Below are 20,133 nucleotides of genomic sequence, written 5' to 3' on the forward strand. Positions count from 1 at the left end.
AGTTCATGCACTGATGGTGCAGCTACAATGATGAGAAGGTATACTTTACACTAAGTTCTTTCTGAAAAGTTTGAGATTCTAGTAATATTTATTTACAGAAAAGCTCTGTCATGTAAAGATTTGCTTGTGGATCTAAATTCCGCATAAAATGTTATAAAAAACAGTGACTAATAACATCTAAACCCACATCACCCCCTTTCTTTTTAGCTTGGTAACCAGATGAGTAAGGAGACCTGACCTCCCTTTGCTGTTTTACACTAAGGAACATTAACTGTCCAAGGAGTGTCTGATGAAAAGCCTATCGGCTAAGGAGTAGATTGAAAAATTGTGCATTATACTCACTTTGAGAAAACTTTAAGGAATAATTATTGGTTTAAAAAAATGCTGAACCTTGCTGAGAACCTACCTGAATGTATTTAATTGAAAATTGCAGGGATTATGTAAAATATATAACATAGCGACAAAGTCTATCAATTTAAAAGGAAAACTTCAACCTTAAAAAGTAGGTTGAAATGATTCACTAGAAATTTTATTATTTAAATTTTAAGTATAATTTCTTTTTTTTTAGAGACAGAGTTTCACTTTGTCGCCCTTGGTAGAGTGCTGTGGTGTCACACAGCTCACAGCAACCTCCAACTCCTGGGCTTAGGTGATTCTCTTGCCTCAGCCTCCCGAGTAGCTGGGACTACAGGCGCCCACCACAACACCCGGCTATTTTTTTGTTGCAGTTTGGCCGGGGCTGGGTTTGAACCTGCTACCCTCAGTATGTGGGGCCAGTGCCCTACTCACTGAGCCACAGGCACTGCCCAATTTTAAGCATAATTATTAAGACCAGTAGAGCAATATCTGTGCATTCCTAGGAAAAGCTTTGTCATTATTTTTAAATATAGAATATGAAAAAGTTGAATTAGATTTGAAATCCATTCAAATTAACACAAGGAATATGAATGTTACATTTATCAATGAAAAGAAAAGTAATAGCTGTCTGATTGAAATAATTTTTACACCTTTGAAGGACACTTTAGAGATTGAATTATTTGAATTATGTCTAATGGCAAGAAAAGAACGTTCATTCATCAAAGAAAAAGCAGTGACCACCGTGCTCCTACTTTCCACCATCCACAAGTGGCGTCTCTTGTCAATGGTGACTATTAAGAATTTGAAGAGATCATCATTTCAAATATTAATCAGGGATTCCACGTTGCCATTTCAAGCATAAAATCTGATGCCATAAAGCTATATTGGAAGCAAGTACAAGATGCCTATTCAAAATTTAAAAACATTTTATTTGGAAACTTTTTACAATGCAGAATGTGGTATCTTTCTCATTGTTTTTTTCTTATTGTTCTATAATATAAATAAGTAAAAACACTTCCGCTCACTTCACCCCCCTTTGATGCCAGTCAAGCATCCTCATACGTTAGGTGCGCCGTAACCTCAGTTTGTGAAGTTTTAAAAACACGGCCCAGTAGTTAAGTGTATAGACGCTAAAGTCAGACTCCTGGGATTTCAATCACGCCTCCACATTTACCGGCGGTGTGATAATGGGCACGTTAGTTGAAGCTTTCTGCTTCATCCTGTCATCATTATTAATATGCAGATTATAATGGTAACCACTCCACAGGCTGTGAGAATGAAATTAAGACGTCCATGTAAGCTCCAAGCACAGGCCCTGGCATATGAAGGGTGTCAATTAAGTACATTATTATGATTATCAGTTTAGGGTAGGGAAGAAAGGTACTGGAAGGTGGCTCTTTATCCTAAACATGGCCTTGCCTCCCTCCATCTGCCATCCTGAGCTTCAGAGAGGAGAAAGAAACATAAGGGTGGAGACAGACTAAGGGGGACGGGCAGAGAAGAAAAAGGGAAACAGAGGGAAAGGAAATAAAAGGGAGAAAGTAGAGACAGTACAGGAGGGAGGGGCAGCACCCAGAGTGGTCAGCCCTGACGAGGGAGTGTGCAAACTGAGATAACAGCACCTAAACGAGCACTGAGCCTCCCCAGCCGCCGCTTCCCGGCACATCCGTGTGAAGCCCTGGGAGGAAGGTTTTAATGGAATGAATGAGAAGAGGGTTAAATTGGGTCAGGGAGAGAGAAAACAGGTGGGTGGTTGTTGGTGAAGTGACTAGGACAGATCGGGTGAAGAAAGGGTTTTGCAAATAATTTCAAAATAATTTCTGGGTTTCCAGAAATAGTCATAAGCATCGCGTTCGCAGCGTTTATCGTAGGAGTGCTGCCAGATTGTCTTTTATAGTTATGCCCGCCCCTCTCTCCCAGGCTGAGACACCAGAAAAAGGCTTAACTCACTGGGCGTGTGCTGTCACACAGTTTTTTTTAAATGTACAGTACTCAAGTAGTTACCCTTCCCGGCCCCTTCTCCCTGTTCTTCCTGACTCCCACCCACCACCTTCTCATGCCGGTACAGGCCGTGGTGATGCCACCAGAGACCCAGGTAACCAACCAAAACCTGCCCACAAAGCTTTCAAATGGAATCTGCCTGGAGGCGCGGCCTCATGGCAAGCAGCCTCGGTGGTCAGCTGCGGCGTGGCCAGCAACTTTCCACGTTCTGCAGCAGCTGCTGTATCCAGCCCTCCGCAAATTTTCCTCTCATGCTTTCCAGTTGACTGAGAAGTTCTCCAGCTGGTGACCACAGGAGCTGCTGATGTCAGGGAAACTCACTGTGTATCCCGCTGTGGGGGAGGATCTGACGGGGAGGAGGCCAGGTGGGAAGAATGGAGGAAGAGCTTTTCCTTCTTCAGGAAACACTCCCCCTGCTCACTTCAAGGCCAGAGAGCAGGACCCAACCTTAATGTTCTGTCAGCTCCCCGTCCATTTCTCATAGTTTTCCAGAATGTTCTCCACTGCACCAGGATTCCGACCTCTGTTCTATCCAGTAAAGAGATGCTGGAGGTACATTGGTTTTAAGAATATTCTGCCATATCTTGTTGGGAATCTAGGCTTTAGACCAGGCGTCCTCAAACTTTTTAAACAGGAGGCCAATTCACTGTCCCTCAGACCATTGGAGGGATGGACTATAGTTAAAAAAAAAAAAAAAAACTATGAACAAATTCCTATGCACACTGCACATATCTTATTTTGAAGTAAAAAAACAAAATGGGAACAAATACAATCACAATGCCTCATGTGGCCCACGGGCCGCAGTTTGAGGACCCCTACTTTAGATGGACGGGCAGGGGTGGACGGATAACTTACATTCAGAGTCCTCACTCTTGAAAAAGCCGATAAGCTTAATCTGGTCCTCAATGCGTTCAAAGGCTTGGACTTCTAGTTTGGTGTTAATAATCTCCACGGGGTCTTCAATTAGCTGAAATGACACACACACGCACACAGATATGTTCAAATAAAAGAACTCTTCCCCCAGGTGGGGAGCAGAGTCCTTCAGAGACAAGCTTCAGTGAGTGGGCTTTATGGTCGGTGCCTCCAACACCCACCTCACCCCCAACCTCAGTGGGCACAGCCGCGGTACGTTTCGAGGAATTGATGTTGACTCAAGGGGTGGGATGACTGATCTGAGGTTAATTTCCTGGGAATAATTCTATTCTTCTTACCAGTTTTAATTTTTTTAATTTTTAATTGTAAATTAACAAATTTTAGTTGTATATACTATTTATGGGGTACAAAGTGATGTTATGACGTATGACTAGAACGTGAAATAATTAAGTCAAGCCAATTAACATTCGTCACCTCAAATACTTATTCCTTGTGGTGAGAACATTAAAAATTTATTCTGTCAGTGATTTTGAAATGTATAATGCATCTCAAGAAAACCTTATTCCTCCTGTCTAATCGGGGCCCTGGGCATCATCTCCAGGTCCCTGCACCTCCTGCAGCCCCTGGCAACCATGGTTCTGCTCTCTGTCCTGTGAGTTTGGGCGCCTTCCTGAGAGCAGGAGCTTTAGTTTGCTGCCTGCACTGTTCTCCAATACCATCTGTATGGTTGTAAGTGACAAAACTTATTTCTTTTTATGGTTGAATAGTATTCAGGTGGGCACCTATAACACACTTTCTTTATCCATCCATCTGTCGATGAACATTTAGCTTGATTCCCTAACTTTATTGCTCCAAGTGACTGACCCAAGAAGGATCGATTTGCTAAAGGCTTTAGGACAGTTCTTTACTCTTAGAGGGCAATGGGAAGCCCAGATTTTTTCTATTATCAGACATGAATGAAGAAAAGTGAGGTATCCGCTCCTGCTTCTAGCCGTCTCATAACTATCTTGAGGATAATCAGGACACAGGCAACATACCAAATTATCTGTGATTTACAGTGAAAACTGGAGCTAGACCCCTGATTTGATGAAGTCTGAACCCTGCTCTGACTCTGCCTGGTCTTCTACTTATGTGGCTCAGTCACGCTGCCTATCATTTAAAGCGGTTAGAGTATCATTTCCAAAGCCTCTCCCTAGCTGATGGAGGTGGGGCAGTGCCGCATTGGCCCTGAGCTGTCCTGTTGCCCTTCCTTAGGGCTGGCAGTGTGGGTCAGGGGATGGCCAAGCAGGGTCAATGGGCACTATTTTTTTTTTTTGGTAGGCGGTGGCCTTCGACTCCCTTCTAACCTTCTCTCTGGGTTTGAGGCTGTAGAGAAAAAGCAGTAGGTTACAGGGGCAGCTGGCAGATGAGGAAGTGTCGGTGTGGATTCAGTGGTAGATACTGTATCTGAGCAAGAACACGTGTGCAAAGCATTTAACTTTACCCTGTTACTGAAAGTGTGAGTTTCTCTACGCGTGAAATATTTTTTCAGCGTTTCTTCCTCTGTGCGTGTGGATCTGAAGGTGTGGCGCCTTCTGGGCTGAGAGTGAGTGTGATAATGGGGGATCTTTGGTGCTACCCTTTCTGTTGCTCTGAAGAGACGTGGCTTGGTGCTCCTGTCCCTCCTCTCTCTCCAGGTGACTCCTTATCCCCCTTCCCCCATCCACCGGCTCCTCTTCAGCAGCCATGGAGCAAAGCTGCCGGAATTTCGGTTGAAGCTGGTGCATTAATGGTAAGAGAATTGGCACGTTACCACTGCATGGTCCTGGTTTCTGATCCTCTAGACCCTTTTAGCACTTTCTGGGGTGACTTAGGAGCCAGTTTCTGAGAAGTAGATAGCAGAATGATGTGGATGAGCCTTAGCTGCTTCTGGAGCCTGAGAAGCCTTAGACCAGGTCAGTTTTCCAGGCTTCTCTGTTCTCACTTTGGGGTTTTAGCTCCCTCTGAGCCCAGGCAGCTCCATACAGGCCACTGTGCATGAACACTCACATCCAGGAGAAACTCCACTAGAACGTCAGCTGCAAACTCGCCGTCAAACTCAACTGTGCGGTCGCCCTTAAGGATATACAGGCTTCCTTCTTCATTAAAACCTGGAAGAAAGAAAGAGGCCCAAGGACAAGGTCATCCTGGTGTAGGCAGAGCCATGTGTCAGCTGAGGTCGGAGTCAGGCTCCCTGGGTGATGACAGTGGGGTCACAGTCAAGGGAACAAGCACTAATCTAGGCCATGCTCCCCCAAAAGAACACTGCTGGAGGTCTTGCAAAGTGAGCATTTAAAATTTGAAATAATTAGGAACTAACAATTCCAACTGGGTTTTAACTTAAGAAAAAGCTATTCTTCACCTCACCCCTGTCCACCTGACTCTTTAACCTGGCAGTTGAGCCCTTCCATGATCTGATGCCAGCCCCCCTCTCTCTTTCTTTCTCCCTTGAAAGGTAGGAGTGCTTTCTAGCTGAGCTTGGAGAGAGATTTGGGTAGAGGCACACAGGCCCCGTCATGTCCTTTTCTGTTCTTACTTAATGTCTACTTGCCCAGCCTCTCTTCCCTAAAGTTTCAGATCCCTGGGGCACTAGAATTTTCCTTTACCTAAACTTACTGGAAATTCTCCCAAATTCAACTTCTCATTAAAATGGTGGGAAGGGAGAAGATTATCTAAGCAGTAGGCTGCCAAGGGAGGGGGAGGATTTATTGAAGTGTTTTTGAATCTAGGAAGAGAGTTGGACCTATCTGCTCCTATGCTCAAGGGGAAAAACAGTTTTTAATATGTCTCCAGGGAAAGAGACGCCCTAGGCACTCTTAACAATGCCTTATCACTTGAGAGTCATGTGTTCTTTTTCTTGCCTAACATAATGTCTCCTATACTTTAAATCTTAAAAAAAAAAAAAACATTCTGGTCTTCTTGAAAATAAAATGGAAAATGCTTGTTTGTAATTTTTGAGGATAATGAACTTTTTTGTACCTGAAGGTATTTATTGAACCACCACTAATCTTTTTGCCTCTGTGCTTATGACTCCACGTCCAATTAACCTTTCCTGAAAGGTCCTGTTTTATAACCTCCTGCTATTTTTTTTTTAACAGCCATTCTTCACGGGCCATGCAGAAAAAGCCAAATGGGCAGTACATGTGTGGGCATTTGATAAACCAGGAGTTTCCTCTATTCTCTCTCCTTGGGATTACCAGGTAAGACTGGTCGAGTGCACTGCCCTTAAACAGGACATATTGACAGGAGGGATTACAACTTCCATTGTGCAGCCACTTAATCGTTACCCCCTAAATCCTCCCTCTTACCCTTGGTGATACTGCCCAGCTGGGGTTCAGCCTTAAATTTACAAACCACAGGGACACTTGAGTCACTGCCATTAATGCTATCTTTTGTTGGCTGCTTCAGCCAAGAGGCAAGGAAATAAGAAACGACTAAAGAAGAGATTTTAACTCTCTCAGAGAGATCAGAAACAGACTTGAGATAAGAGAAGCTGGCTTTTAGGCTATTTTAAGACCTGAAAACAAAGGCTTAACCCTTTAGTGTTAGTTTCTCCAGGAAGAAACTCTCTTCATTGTACTGTTACAAAGTATGTAAGATCTGATAAGTAAGTTCCCAAACCTATCCTAAAAAATGTGGTACACACCTCATTACTATTGCTGTGGGCGTGTTCGAAGCACTCCCCTTGGGAAGCTCTGCACTTGCCAGCACCTAGTCCACCCTACAAAGCCATGTTGGAATCGTTCTTTTTCCAGCCTGACCGAGAGCGGCTGTTGTACAAGGTTTAACACTGTACTTATGTTGGGAGTACCGTACAAACAACCTGGGGAGGCTTCATACCCATGGTATGTCAGTGTCTCCCAGCCCTGCTCATGTGCACGTGTGGCAGTGACTTACTGAGTGGTGTTTGTTACTGTGATTGTGTGTTTTCTTTCTTTCTTTTTTTTTTTTTTTTTTGAGACAGAGCCTCAAGCTGTCACCCTGTCACAGCTCACAGCAACCTCCAACTCCTGGGCTCAAGTGATTCCCCTGCCTCTGCCTCCCAAGTAGCTGGGATTAGAGGCATCCGCCACAGCGCCCTGCTGTTTTGTTTGTTTTTTTTTTTTTTTTTCTGGTTGCTGCCATCATTGTTTGGCAGGCCCGGGCTGGATTTGAACCCACCAGCTCAGCTGTATGTGGCTGTGCCTTAGCCCCTTAAGCCACAGGCGCCAAGCCATGATTGTGTGTTTTCATGCGTTGTACAGGGACAGCTCTGATGGTCAGTCCAGAAAAGGAGTCCAAAATTACTTTGAAGGGTAAACTAGGTGCTGGCATGGGTGCGTAGCTTCCCAAAGGGAATACTTGGAAGGTGACCATAGTGATATTCAACAATGAGGTATATAGCCTTTTTCTAGGATGAGTTCATGAACTTAATTATCAGAACTTTGTACTACATGGTTATTGTAAAATCACTTAATCAAGGCCTATCTTCTATGAAATTCTTCTTGAACCCGAGATGAATGTACATAGGACCATTTTGTATTTCTGTAAGAATAGCGCAGTTGTCTTGGTCGAATAAATGCAACTGTACTTTTTTTGCAAGATACATTGTTTCTTCCTGATATATAGTATCTCAAACATCACACTTACCCAGTTTCTTGGCAAGCCTGGCTTCTTTCTTGGAATCCACCATGGCAAAGCCTATATCTTTATGTTCCAGGATTTGGGCCACAAGCTGAAGGGAAAAAAGTAGAAGGATAAATAGGCATGGGGCAGAAAGATGGTAGGAAATAACACAGCATTAGTATGCTGTCGTGTTGACTAGAGGGATTTTCTCCACGCTTCCTGTGACCCTATGACCGATTCGAGCAGCAGCAAAAGATTCTATGCTTGTCCCCTAAGAAGAAGGGAAATTCAGGAGAATTCTAAGAACCAAGGAGGGAAAATCTGAGCAAGAATTTGGAAGAATAAATCCACTATCACATACAATTTTCTGGCCTCAGAGTAGATCAAATTTGGATAAGGAGGGAGAGGAGTCGAAATGGAAGCATGGATTCCTAAGCCCTTCCCCAGCTGCCAGATGAACCTGGGGTGGGTGAGGACGCAAGAGGCCTGAGCACAGAGGAGGCCTGTGGCCCCAACCCAGGCTTAGCCCTCGCGTCTCCTCCCTCCTTGGGCTCGTGGAGCAGGGAGGCCCATGAGGCATACCTGGTGAATATACAATGGCCTCGTAAGGTTTTCTGCAGCACATTGAGAGGAAGAGTGAATAGAGTGTGGGGGAGCAGAGGGAGAAGGACGGAGGATGCAGCAGTGTCCTAGAGGGACAGATGGCTGAAAACTGCTCTGGGCAAACACCAGCAGAGATGATGACACCACGCAGGAGACGGGCATCATGGTAAGTTTCCTGAAACTTAGATACAAGCTAGTAGGGAGATGGTCGACTGACCGGGATCTAATCCTGGCCATCTGGCTGAATGGGAGCATGAAACAGAAATGAAATGGATGTGCTACCAGAAAGATCCTGAACGACCAACTCTACTTTTTAAGGTGTCATCTCCATTCCTATGATTTTGTCATTTCAAGAACATTATATAAATAGAATCATAAAGTATGTGACGGGTTGAGACTCCTCCCTCCCTCCCACCTCCATCCCTCCTTTTTTCCTTTTCTTTTTTCTCTCTCTTTTTTTTTTTAGAGATAGGATCTCTCTTTCTGTAGCCTAGGCTAGAGCGCAGCAGCATGACCATAGTTTACTGAAACCCCAAACTCCTGGGCTCGAGCAATCTTCCTACCTCAGACTCCTGAGTAGCTGGGACTACAGGTTCCCGCCACCGCATCCAGCTAATTTTTCTATTTTTAGTAGAGATGGAGTCTTGCTCTTGCTTAGGTTGGTCTCAAACTCCTGAGCTTAAGCAATCCTTTTGCCTTAGCCTCCTGAGTAGTGGGGACTACAAGTACATTCCACCACGAACAGCTAATTAAAAAATATTTTTCATATGCAGCCTTAAAGAAAGACGGAGACTTTACCTCTTTTATGTTTACATGGATGGAGCTGGAACATATTCTTCTTAGTAAAGTATCTCAAGAATGGAAGAAAAAATATCCAATGTACTGTGAAACTACTTTATGGCTTTCACATGAAAGCTATAACCCAGTTATAACCTAAGAATACGGGGAAGGGGGAGAGGGAGGGGAGGGAGGGAGGACAATGGGCAGAGGGAGGGTGATTGGTGGGATTACACCTGCGGTGCATCTTACAAGGGTACATGTGAAACTTAGTAAATGTAGAATGTAAATGTCTTAACACAATAACTAAGAAAATGCCAGGAAGGCCATGTTAACCAGTGTGATGAAAATGTGTCAAACTATTTATAAAACCAGTATATGGTGCCCCATGATCGCATTAATGTACACACCTATGATTTAATAATAACATTAAAAAAAATATATTTTTCATGTAGAGATTGGGGATCTTACTAAGTTGCCCAGGCTGATCTCAAACCCTGGCCTCAGAGACCCTACTGCCCTGGCCTCCCAAAGTGCTTGGATTACAGGTGTGAGCTATCACACCTGACTTTCTTTTTTTTCACTTAGTATAATTATCTACGGATTTGTTCAGTTTCACTTAGTATAATTATCTACAGATTGTATTTACAATAAGGTACTTCTTTTTATTGCATAGAATTTCATGGTGTGGGTATGTTGTAATTTGTTTAATTATTAGCCCATTGAAGGAAATATGGGATGCTTCTAGTTATTGGCCATTATGAATGGAGCCACTGTAAACATTTGCATATAGTTTTTTGATTTAAATATTAGTCTTACTTTCTCTGAAATAAATTCCTACAAGTACAATTGCTGAGTTGTGTGGCAGTTGCATGTTTGGTTTTTAAAGAAACTCCCAAACTGTTTTCCAGAGTGGCTGTACTATTTTTACAGACTCATGAACAAGGTGTAAGTTACCCAGTTTCTCCACATCCTTGTCGGCTTTTTGGTGACATAACTATTTTTTATTTTAGTTGTTGTGACAGATATGTAGTAATATCTCATTGTAATTTTTATTTGTGTTTTCCTAATGGCTAATGATGTTGAATATTTTATTATTATTTTTTATTATTATTAAATCATAGCTGTGTACATTAATGCGATCATGGGGCACCATACACTGGTTTTATACACAGTTTGACACATTTTCATCACACTGGTTGACAAAGCCTTCCTGGCATTTTCTTAGTTATTGCGTTAAGACAATTGTATTCTACATTTACTAAGTTTCACGTATTCTTGTAAGATGCACCACAGGTGTAATCCCACCAATCATCCTCCCTCCACCTATCCTCCCCCTCCCTCCCATCCCTCTCCCCCTTCCCCATATTCTTATGTTATAAGTGGGTTATAGCTTTCATATGAAAGCCATAAATCAGTTTCATAGCAGGGCTGAGTACACTGGATACTTTTTCCTCTATTCTTGAGATACTTTACTAAGAAGAATATGTTCTAGCTCCATCCATGTAAACATGAAAGAGGTAAAGTCTCCATCTTTCTTTAAGGCTGCATAATATTCCATGGTGTACATATACCACAATTTATTAATCCATTCGTGGATCGATGGGCACTTGGGCTTTTTCCATGACTTAGCAATTATGAATTGGGTTGCAATAAACATTCTGGTACAAATATCTTTGTTATGATGTGATTTTTGGTCTTCTGGGTATATGCCTAGTAGAGGAATTACAGGATTGAATGGCAGATCTATTTGTAGATGTCTAAGTGTTCTCCAAAGAGCTTTCCAAAAGGAATGTATTAATTTGCATTCCCACCAGCAGTATAGAAGTGTTCCCTTTTCTCCACATCCACAACAACATCTCTGGTCTTGGGATTTTGTGATATGGGCTAATCTTATTGGAGTTAGATGGTATCTCAAGGTAGTTTTGATTTGCGTTTCTCTGATGATAAGATGATGAGCATTTTTTCATATGTCTGAAGGCCGTGCGCCTGTCTTCCTCAAAGAAGTTTCTCTTCAAGTCCCTTGCCCAGCCTGTGATGGGATCACTTGTTCTTTTCTTGCTTATACGTTTGAGTTCTCTGTGGATTCTGGTTATTAAACCTTTATTGGAGACATAACCTGCGAATATCTTCTCCCATTCTGAGGGCTGTCTGCTTGCTTTACTCACTTGAATATTTTTTACGTGCTTACTTGCTGCATGTATGTTTTCTCCCGTATAATGCCTGTTTATGTCCTTTCCCATTTTGTACTTGGATTATTATGTTTTTTTTTTTTTTTTTGAGACAGAGTCTCACTTTGTTGCCCTCGGTAAAGGGCTGTGGCATCACAGCTCACAGCAACCTCAAACTCTTGGGCTGAAGTGATTCTCTTGCCTCAGCCTCCCAAATACCTGGGACTAGGTGCCTGCCATAATTAATACTTGGCTATTTTTAGAGTCGAGTTCTCAATCTGGCTCAGGCTGGTCTCCAACCCATGAGCTCAAGCAATCCACCTGCCTTCACCTCCCAGAGTGCTAGGATTACAGGCGTTAGCCACCACGGCTGGCTGCGTTGTTTTTTGACTGTTGAGTTTTGGAGTTTCTTTAGTACTCGTCCTTTTTTTGATACGTGGTTTATAAATATTTTATCTCAGTCCAGGGCTTATCTTTTCACCTTCTTCATAGGGTCTTTTATAGAACAATACCCTTGACATTTTTTTTCTATTTTTTTGTAAAATGTTTATAGTTTTACACACAGGCATAGTGGCTCATGGCTGTAAGGCAGAGGCAGGAAGATTGCTTAGGCCAGGAAATGGAAACCAGCCTGGGCAATATAGTGAGACCCTATCTCTAAAAAGAAAAAAAAATTAGCCGGGCATGGTGGCATGTGCCTGTCGTCCCAGCTACTTGAGAAGCTGAGGGAAGAGGTTTCAGCCCAGGAGTTCAAGGCTGCGGTAAGCTATGATCATTGCACTTCAGCCTGGGTGACCAAGGGAGACCCTGTCTCTAAATATAAATAAATGAACATATACATAAATAGTCCTATAATTTTTACATTTTAAGTTAAATTTTGTACAAAGTGTGAGAGAGGTTGAGGGTGGTTTTGTTGTTGTCATTTTTGTGCCAATCGATGTCCAACTGTTCCAACACCATTTGTTGGCAAGATCATCCATGGAGTTGCTTTTGTTGGTGTGTGCGTGTGGGTCTGCTTCTGGCTTCTCTGTTCTGTCTCATTCATCCGTGTGCCTGTCCCTCTGCTGATGCCACATGGTCTTCATCGCATTAGGTGTACGTTAAGCAGGTTGTCTTAACATACAGGTCGGCTGCCTGGTCCCACCTTTTTCTTCTTTTTCAAAATTGCTATAGCTATTCCAAATACTTTAGCATTTCCATATAAATGTTAGCAAAAGGAATCTTCCTGGGATTTTGTTAGTACTTGCATTAACTTGGGGAGAATCATGTATTTCCTGTGTTGACTCTTCTACTTCACGAACATGTCAAGTCTCTCCAATTATTTGATCTTTGATTTCTTTCATTCACTAGCGTTGCACAGTCTTCACATACAAGTCCTGTGCAAGTTTTGCTAGATTTATACCTTAACATTTAAGTTCTTTCAGTGACCATAAGTGGTGTTATATTTTTAATTTTAGTGTCCATATGTTTATTGCTATCATATAAATATACAGTTGATTTATATTTATCTCGTATCTGGAAGCCCTGTTGTACTCACTTATTAGCTCCAAGAAGTTTTTGTTTTGTAGAACTCCCTGGGACTTTGTATGTAGACATTTTTGTCATTTGTGAATAATTTCTTCCTTTCCAATCTATATGCCTTTTTTTTTTTTTTTTTTTTCTTTTTGAAACAGAGTCTTACTCTGGCACCCTGACTAGAGTGCTATAGCACTCAGCAACCTCAGGTTCTTGGGCTCAACCCATCCCCTTGTCTTAGGTTTGTTTTTGTTGTTGTTTTTTTTTAGTGGAGACGGGGTCTTGCTCTTGCTCAGGCTGGTCTCTTGAGCTCAAGTGATCCACCCGCCTCAGCCTCCCAGAGTGCTAGGATTACAGATGTGAGCCACCATGCCCGGCCTTCTATCTGCCTTTTTATTTCCTTATGTTTTCTTATTGTACTGGCAAGAACTTCTGGCACTGTTTTGAATAGCAGTGCTATGTGTTTGTTCTTAGCTTCTCACTTGCAAGGATTTGTGTATTTTTCCCTCCATTCCTCTCAGTTTTCTTCTCGTTTTGTAGCTCTCTGGTTTGCTTCAGACACTGCGGGGCTGCTTGCCTTGTAGACGGAGTGACCCTGGGTCTGTCTGGCCCTGCAGCTCATGCTGTATCCAAATTTTTCTACTTTCTGTTCTATAGTTGCATCTTTCATATGCTCTTCATTCTTATTTTCCCAGCATCAGTGGCTTCTCCTTTGGATTTCCTGCCCTGTTACACCTTCCTGAGGTCTCTCTTTGCCTATCCTGTTTTCCCGAAAATAAGACATCTTCCAAAAATAAGACCTACTTACAGGAAGGATAAGACGTCCCCTGAAAATAAGACCTAGCGCATTTTTGGGAGCACACCTTAAAATAAGACACTGTCTTATTTTCGGGGAAACAGGGTATTTACCTTCCCTCCCTGACTTTCTCACCTGCTCCCCATGCTTTTCCTCTCTGGGTCCTAATCACTCCCATCCTCTAAGTCCCAGGAGACTGGGCGGGAGCACCAAGAGCTGCCTGAGAAGTGGTCTTGGTGGAGGAGGGCTGTGGTGGGGGGAGTAAAAGATGGCACCCCCTCTCCCCCACACACACACAGTATTCTCTGCTTCTTGGATTTGGGCTGAGACTAGGAAAGACTCAGGATGAAAGGCAGTGTCATTGTTTGTGTATGACTCATACTGAGCTTTCCTGCATTGCCTAAATAGACCAGTTGTTCTTCAAGGTCACTTATATTTAGTCTATTGCATTCGATTTATTAGACAAGGTCATTGTTGAATGCATTTTCTGGCTTACAGGGTAAGCTACTCTCCCATTTAGTGCTGTCAAGATCTTAAGTTAAAGGTTTCCTTGTCTATCACTCAAAGTCAGGACCGATGAGCCCCAGTGGCTTCGTGATATAGTCTGTTATCTTTTTCCTAGAACTTGAGCCTCTGACAGTAGTTTTTACTGTGCATAAAAATCACCCATGTGTCGAAATGGGGCTTTCTGGGCCTCAGCACAAAAGAGTAGAGAATAGAGCTGGGTGGAGCTCAGGAATGCACATTTTTATAAACCACACGACCACACCCCATGATTCTGACACAGCAGACCTCACACCACACCCTGGAAAACACTGCTATAAATGGCTGTCATTCACCCAAAGTGATGCGGCAGAGAATTCTGTGACCTGGGGCCCACACTTGGCTCTTTTGGCCCCTCTACCTCTGGCATAGGAAAGAGGTACTATTATTAATAACAGTAAAATAACAAACAAGAAAGAAACTGACTCTGAGAATTAAACAGAAAACTTAACTCTGACCTCCCTCAGGCATAGACTACCATATTTTGTTTGTTTTTAGATAGAGGCAAATGTGTGCCTCTCCTAGGCATATAAAGCATGGCCTTCTAGTTATCTTATTAATATTTACATGTGACTTTTGAAGATATATCAGAGGGAGATGCCATCCCAAATAAACTCAGTTCTGCTTTCCTGACTTCCTGGTTAACTCAGCACAGCCAGTCAGCCTCCTGTGCCGCAGATGGATAGACAGAGTCTGCAATTACAGATGGGCCAGGATGCCGTCCTAGCTGGGGCCTATGCTTCTCCTCCCCAGTACCCTTAAAGTCCCACCTCCCACCCAGATCAGGCCCAAAGCCTGCCCACTTGAGCTCTGTCATCACGTCTGTCAGCCCCAGAGAGCGCCCTGCAGAGACTCTGGGTGGCCAGGGCTGGCAGCCACCCAGAAAAGCAGTGAGGCTGGAAGGGGGAGAAAGCCTGGGGCATTCTGGGCTCACTCCTACCATGGCCTGCCCCTCTCAGGACCAGGAGTTCCTGCGGAGCCAAGGGGCAGACAGGACGCTGCCTCTCACGCTTGGCTGGGTTTTGCTACTGCCTTTGCCCTGTCCCCAAATCTCCAAGTCACATGTTCCCCTCTCTTCTCTCCAGCAGCCCAGTCTCACTGTGCTGTCAGGTCGCTGCCAGCCCTGACCACCCTCCTCTGCAGAGCCCTGCTCCAGGCTCATCTTTCACCCCATTCTCCTCTCTGGAACTCCTGTAGTCTGTCACAAGAGCACAGTGCCCTCCCACTTATTTTGCAATCGTTAGAGTAGCGTGTAAGTCTCTTTGGTACTGTGACTCTTTCCTTCCTGAGGAAAAGGACCTGTTTCATGCTCTTTTTTGCTTCATGCACAGTTCCTTGGAGACACTCAGCGTATTTGTGGATGAGGGGATGGATTGGTGTGGGTGTCTGATAAGTTTAAGGGGCTCACAAAGCAAAGGGGCAAGAGGCAACTGTCACCAAATACAGTGACTAAGAGTTATATACATGAGAAGGAAAGGTGACATCACTGTGTGTCCTAAGTTCCCAGAAAATTGGCATTCGCTTTTCAGATGTGACTGTAATTTTCTGTTATTGACTTATAACCATTCCTATCCTGGTTTTGTTTGTGGGCTTGTTTAGTTTCTTCTTAGAGAGTCTTACCTCCCATCCTTCCACCCTGGAGAATGGAGTTGTCTCTTACCTGTTAGCTGCGTGCAGGCCCTCGGCATTGGTCAGTGTTTATTCTTTCTAGAAACATTAGGATTTGCTTTAACCATTGCTGATTCTTTTAAGCACAAGAAAAACTTCTGAAAAGGTTCTATGTAAATAATATGCATAATTCAGTAGGAAAGAAGAGGGTATTTGTGCCACAGCCTTATTTTATGCTCTCTTTTATAATATTATATTCTGTGGGTATTTATCACACCACTGTTACCTCTGTAAAGACAGGGTATGAGTAGATCACATCTTCAAACACATAAATGACTCAGGAATAGTATATCCCAATAATTAAAAGCACAGGCCTTAGAATCAGAGGCCTGGATCCCTGACTTCTTCACAAGCCTGTGTTGTGACACCACTGTCAAATGTGGACGATAGCGACATCTATTTCATGGGACTGTTTTGGTGACTAACTAAAATAATGCATGTGAAGTGCCTGGCACAGCTCCTGGCAGGCAGTATGTGCTTAATAAACAGATTTTCTTTTTAATATTGTGACAGCTGGATAGGGCTCTGGATCTTGTGCCAGTTCAATTGTACCACAGGCTAAAGTATTGCAATGGAAAGAGAACAACCACCGTTAACTGAGGACCTACTATGCTAAGGTTCTATGCAAAACAAAAACATGTAAGAGGTGTCCTCTTCAAGAACCTTGTGATTTAAGGTGGAAGCTAATAAAAAATTAGCTCTAGGTCCTAAAGGGGTAGGACAGAAAATAGGGACTTTGGAGACTTAGAGAGGGTGAACTCCTAGCCTGGGAGGTCAAATCACACAGAGCCTAGTGGGCTGTGCTAAGTATGGTGGATTTAATTTCCATGCACTCGAGATGAATCTCATATCCCTAACGTGGGCAACAACATGGTTCGGACCACCTGCTCATCTGGCCTCATTCGGGACTGCGCTGTATGTTACTTAATACCATCTTCTTCAGCACTTCCAAACAGAAAGCTCCTTCCTGGCTTGGGTCTTTGCACAGGGTCACCCCGTCCAGCTGTGCTCCCAAGCCCTGGGCAGGGTTCAGCTCCAGCTGCTGGCAGGAGATGGCTCGCCCTGATTCACACAGAGGCACCAACGCGTGCTGTGTCTCGGCAGGTGCCCTCCCTGCATGCAGAAGGCCCTTCCTCATTCTCTGCCAACACTTCCTGTTCTGGAGTCCACACTTCAATGTCAATTCCTCAGAAGGCATTCTTTAACTCCCAATCTCACTTTTTACTGTTTTTATCCCTTCTAACCCTTGTCTGTAGTGCTCTGAGCTTTTTCTTGGCAGCCCTTTATCGGTTGATAAGCGCACGCTAACTTATATGAGTATTTGTCTATCAGAGACCACATTGTAGCCTGCAAGCTTCCGTGTCCAGGTGTGTTTTTCTCGCTGCGTCACCTCCAGAGCTCAACACGAGCCCTGAGCAGGCTGGGTCTGAAAACATAAATGAGTGAGTGAAGGGTGAGGCTACTTGGAAGAGGAGAGGCCAGCTAGAGCCTGGAAGAGGAGTGTGTAGATGGGCAGAGGGGACAGCAGGGGCAGCCCAGGAAGAAGAAGGGTCTGAGCAGAGGCTGTAGGTGTGGGCGTGCAGAGGTGTGCAGGAGAGCAGGCTGGCCTGATGAGCAGTGAAGAGAAAGAATGTGAAGGATGTTGAATATTAGGAATAAAACTTCTGATTTGGGAGTTGAGTACCAGCCTGATACTACTAGTTTGATAGGGAGGGTGGATCTGCAGGCATAGAGCAGGCAGACAGAAAGGAGAGTGGAAAAGAAAGGCGGCCGGTCAGAAGGCTGATGCCACGGTTTGAGCGGAGGTGCTGGTCTCAGACCACGGCAGTAGCAATGGGAGAAGGGACTCATGCAGGGGAGGCTGCAGGGTGATACCAGTCAGGCCTAGTAACTGGCTTCGGAGAGAGATGGGAGGGAGACCAAAGAAGAGAGAGGAGGCAAGATGATCCCCGGGTCTCCAGCCAGGGCATGGAGGGAAGGACACACCGTGACATCAGGAGGGCATGGCAGGACCAGCTGGGAGAGTGAGGTCCCCACTAGGGCTGGTGGAGCTGAGGGAGTGAGGGCAGAGAGCCTGAGAGCTCCAGGGTGAAAGGCTGGCTGTCTCAGAGGCAACGGCAAGCAAAGCCTGTCCTGGAGGCCAAGAGGAGCTGTCGGAGAAGTGGGCAGAGGGCAAGGACCCTAGTGCCATGACTCCAAAGTCACAGAGGAGCAGGTGTCATTGCAAACACCACAGGGAGTCAGGGAGAGCTGGAAGGGCTCTTATTTCAGGCCTCGTAAGTCAGGGGTGACCTTTTAGAGAAGGGCCAGGAAAGACGTCAAAGCACTGGGCGTTAAACAGTTGAGTGAGTGGCAAGGATGTGTCGGAGCGGGCTCAGAGCCCTCGTTCAAGGGGCGAGCGAGCATAGCAGCCAGGGCCTCGTGGGACAGCACACCTGCTGTTCCATGGGCGTCCCTTCCATTCTGGGCCCTCTGTAGGGTGCATCAACCTACAACCCTCCTCCAAGGAGGGAAAGACAAGGAGAAAGCCACCCTGTGCCACTCCCCAAGAACCATCCTTGTGATCAGGAGAAAGGTATGGGGCAGCACAGCAGTGGAGAGAAAGGGCTGGCTGCTTATTAAAGGGAGGTGGGTGAGAATTACTTTCTGCAGGGGGAGGAGTCTGGGTAAGTGCCACAAACTTCTGCTCTCAGTGACTGTCCTCAGGCCAGTCATTAAGAGCCCTGCTCTTTCCATGTAAGTCAGGAGCCAGAGGGCTGTTTTTACCCACTGTCCCTGATACCATCTGGCGCCACATCAAGCAATTCAACAACTGTGTGTCCTCCCCTGAAACCGGAGAGCGGGCCTTATCTCTGGTAATCTTTTGTCACTTTCTGCTGCCCTCGAATTAGGCCTGGGCTATGTATAGCTGAGCGGTTGGTTGGCACATGACACAGCCATGGTGGAGGTTGGCTAAGGGATGGGACAGCTATTTTATGGGTTTCAAGCAAATCCTGGGGCCTCTTGGAGCTTGGATGTTGACTCCCAAAGAGGCAGGGAGCAGAGGGAGGCTATTGATTTTATTGGCACTTTGGGACCGTCACCTCTGTCAGTTCCTTCGGAGAAGACCAAAGAGCAGATAGTCCCAAAGTCCCACCTCCACCCACCTCCAGTCTGAGAGATGTATGACAACAACAATAGTAAAAATAGCATTTGCTGGGTGTTTGCTCCATGCCAACTATGGCTCCAACTACCTTCTCTTATTGAAACTTTACAAAACCCTCATGAAGTAGAGGCTTGTAGAGGAGAAAGTGGAGGCATTGAGTGGTTGACCAACTTGCCAGGACCACACAGACCTTCTGCGACCCAGCAGGGATTCCCACTGACATTCTGGCGCCAGAGCCCCACTCCCATCCATTCTATTCTCCTCCCACCCCCCGGGGCCTTCTGGCTCGGCTGCTTCTCAACTGTGAGACCCTGAGCAGGTCAGAGCTTATCTGATCTTCAATCTTCTAATCTAAAAAAATGAGATCTAATCTTACAGAAGTAACAAGTGCCTAGTGAATGTTCCCTGTATGTTCACTACACAGCAGAGCCCGTGATGCTGAGTCAGTGGTTCTTGGACCCAGGCATACATCGGCATTCCCTGAAAACAGATTGCTGGGCCCGAAAGTCATCTGTTTCTGATTCAGCAGGGTCAGGGCTGGGACCCAAGAATCTGCATTTCTGACCGGGTCCCAGGAGCTGCTGATGCTGCCGGCCTTGGGCCCACACCCAACCACCTTGTCCCAATCTCTCCATCACACACACAATCACAGTCTTTTATTGTGTAGTATTTTGTGATGCCCAAACTGACAGAAGGAGGGAGGCTGTCCCTGACGACCAGGTTTTTTGTTTGTTTTGCTTTATACTAAAAATATTGTTGCAATGGGATTTCTAAAAGTAGATTTATCCAACATGGGACTCGGCCATGCCTCTTTCCAATTTTTCTCATCAGAATTCAGTGCCCCAGAGCTTATGAAGATGCAGTCTGGAAGCCTAAACCCTGGCCTCCACTGGGAGCCCCTCCTGACAACTGTCTCTGGGAAAAAGCTCCACACAGCATCAGTGTTTTCTGGAGCTGGAGAAAGATCATCCCCCTGTAAGTCAGCCTTCAATGAGGTTTATGTTCTTCATTTTAGAAATGGGGTGGGATTGCTTCACCTCATGGGGAGACCTCCTAAATAT

General features: G+C 44.8%; 1 protein-coding gene across 1 annotated transcript in view; it reads right to left on the reverse strand.

Moving 5' to 3' along the window:
* CASQ2 (calsequestrin 2) overlaps positions 1-20,133 on the reverse strand; it is a 62,464-nt gene that overhangs the window by 31,243 nt on the left and 11,088 nt on the right. The window contains exons 2-4 of the mRNA XM_053591302.1: positions 7,879-7,963; positions 5,260-5,360; positions 3,214-3,325 (exon numbers count right to left, since the gene is read on the reverse strand). Of these exons, the coding sequence (XP_053447277.1) occupies positions 3,214-3,325; positions 5,260-5,360; positions 7,879-7,963 (298 nt within the window). The remainder of the gene's footprint in view (positions 1-3,213; positions 3,326-5,259; positions 5,361-7,878; positions 7,964-20,133) is intronic.

Source organism: Nycticebus coucang, chromosome 5 (assembly GCF_027406575.1).
Source record: "Nycticebus coucang isolate mNycCou1 chromosome 5, mNycCou1.pri, whole genome shotgun sequence".
In the NCBI taxonomy this organism is placed as follows: Eukaryota; Metazoa; Chordata; class Mammalia; order Primates; family Lorisidae; genus Nycticebus; species Nycticebus coucang.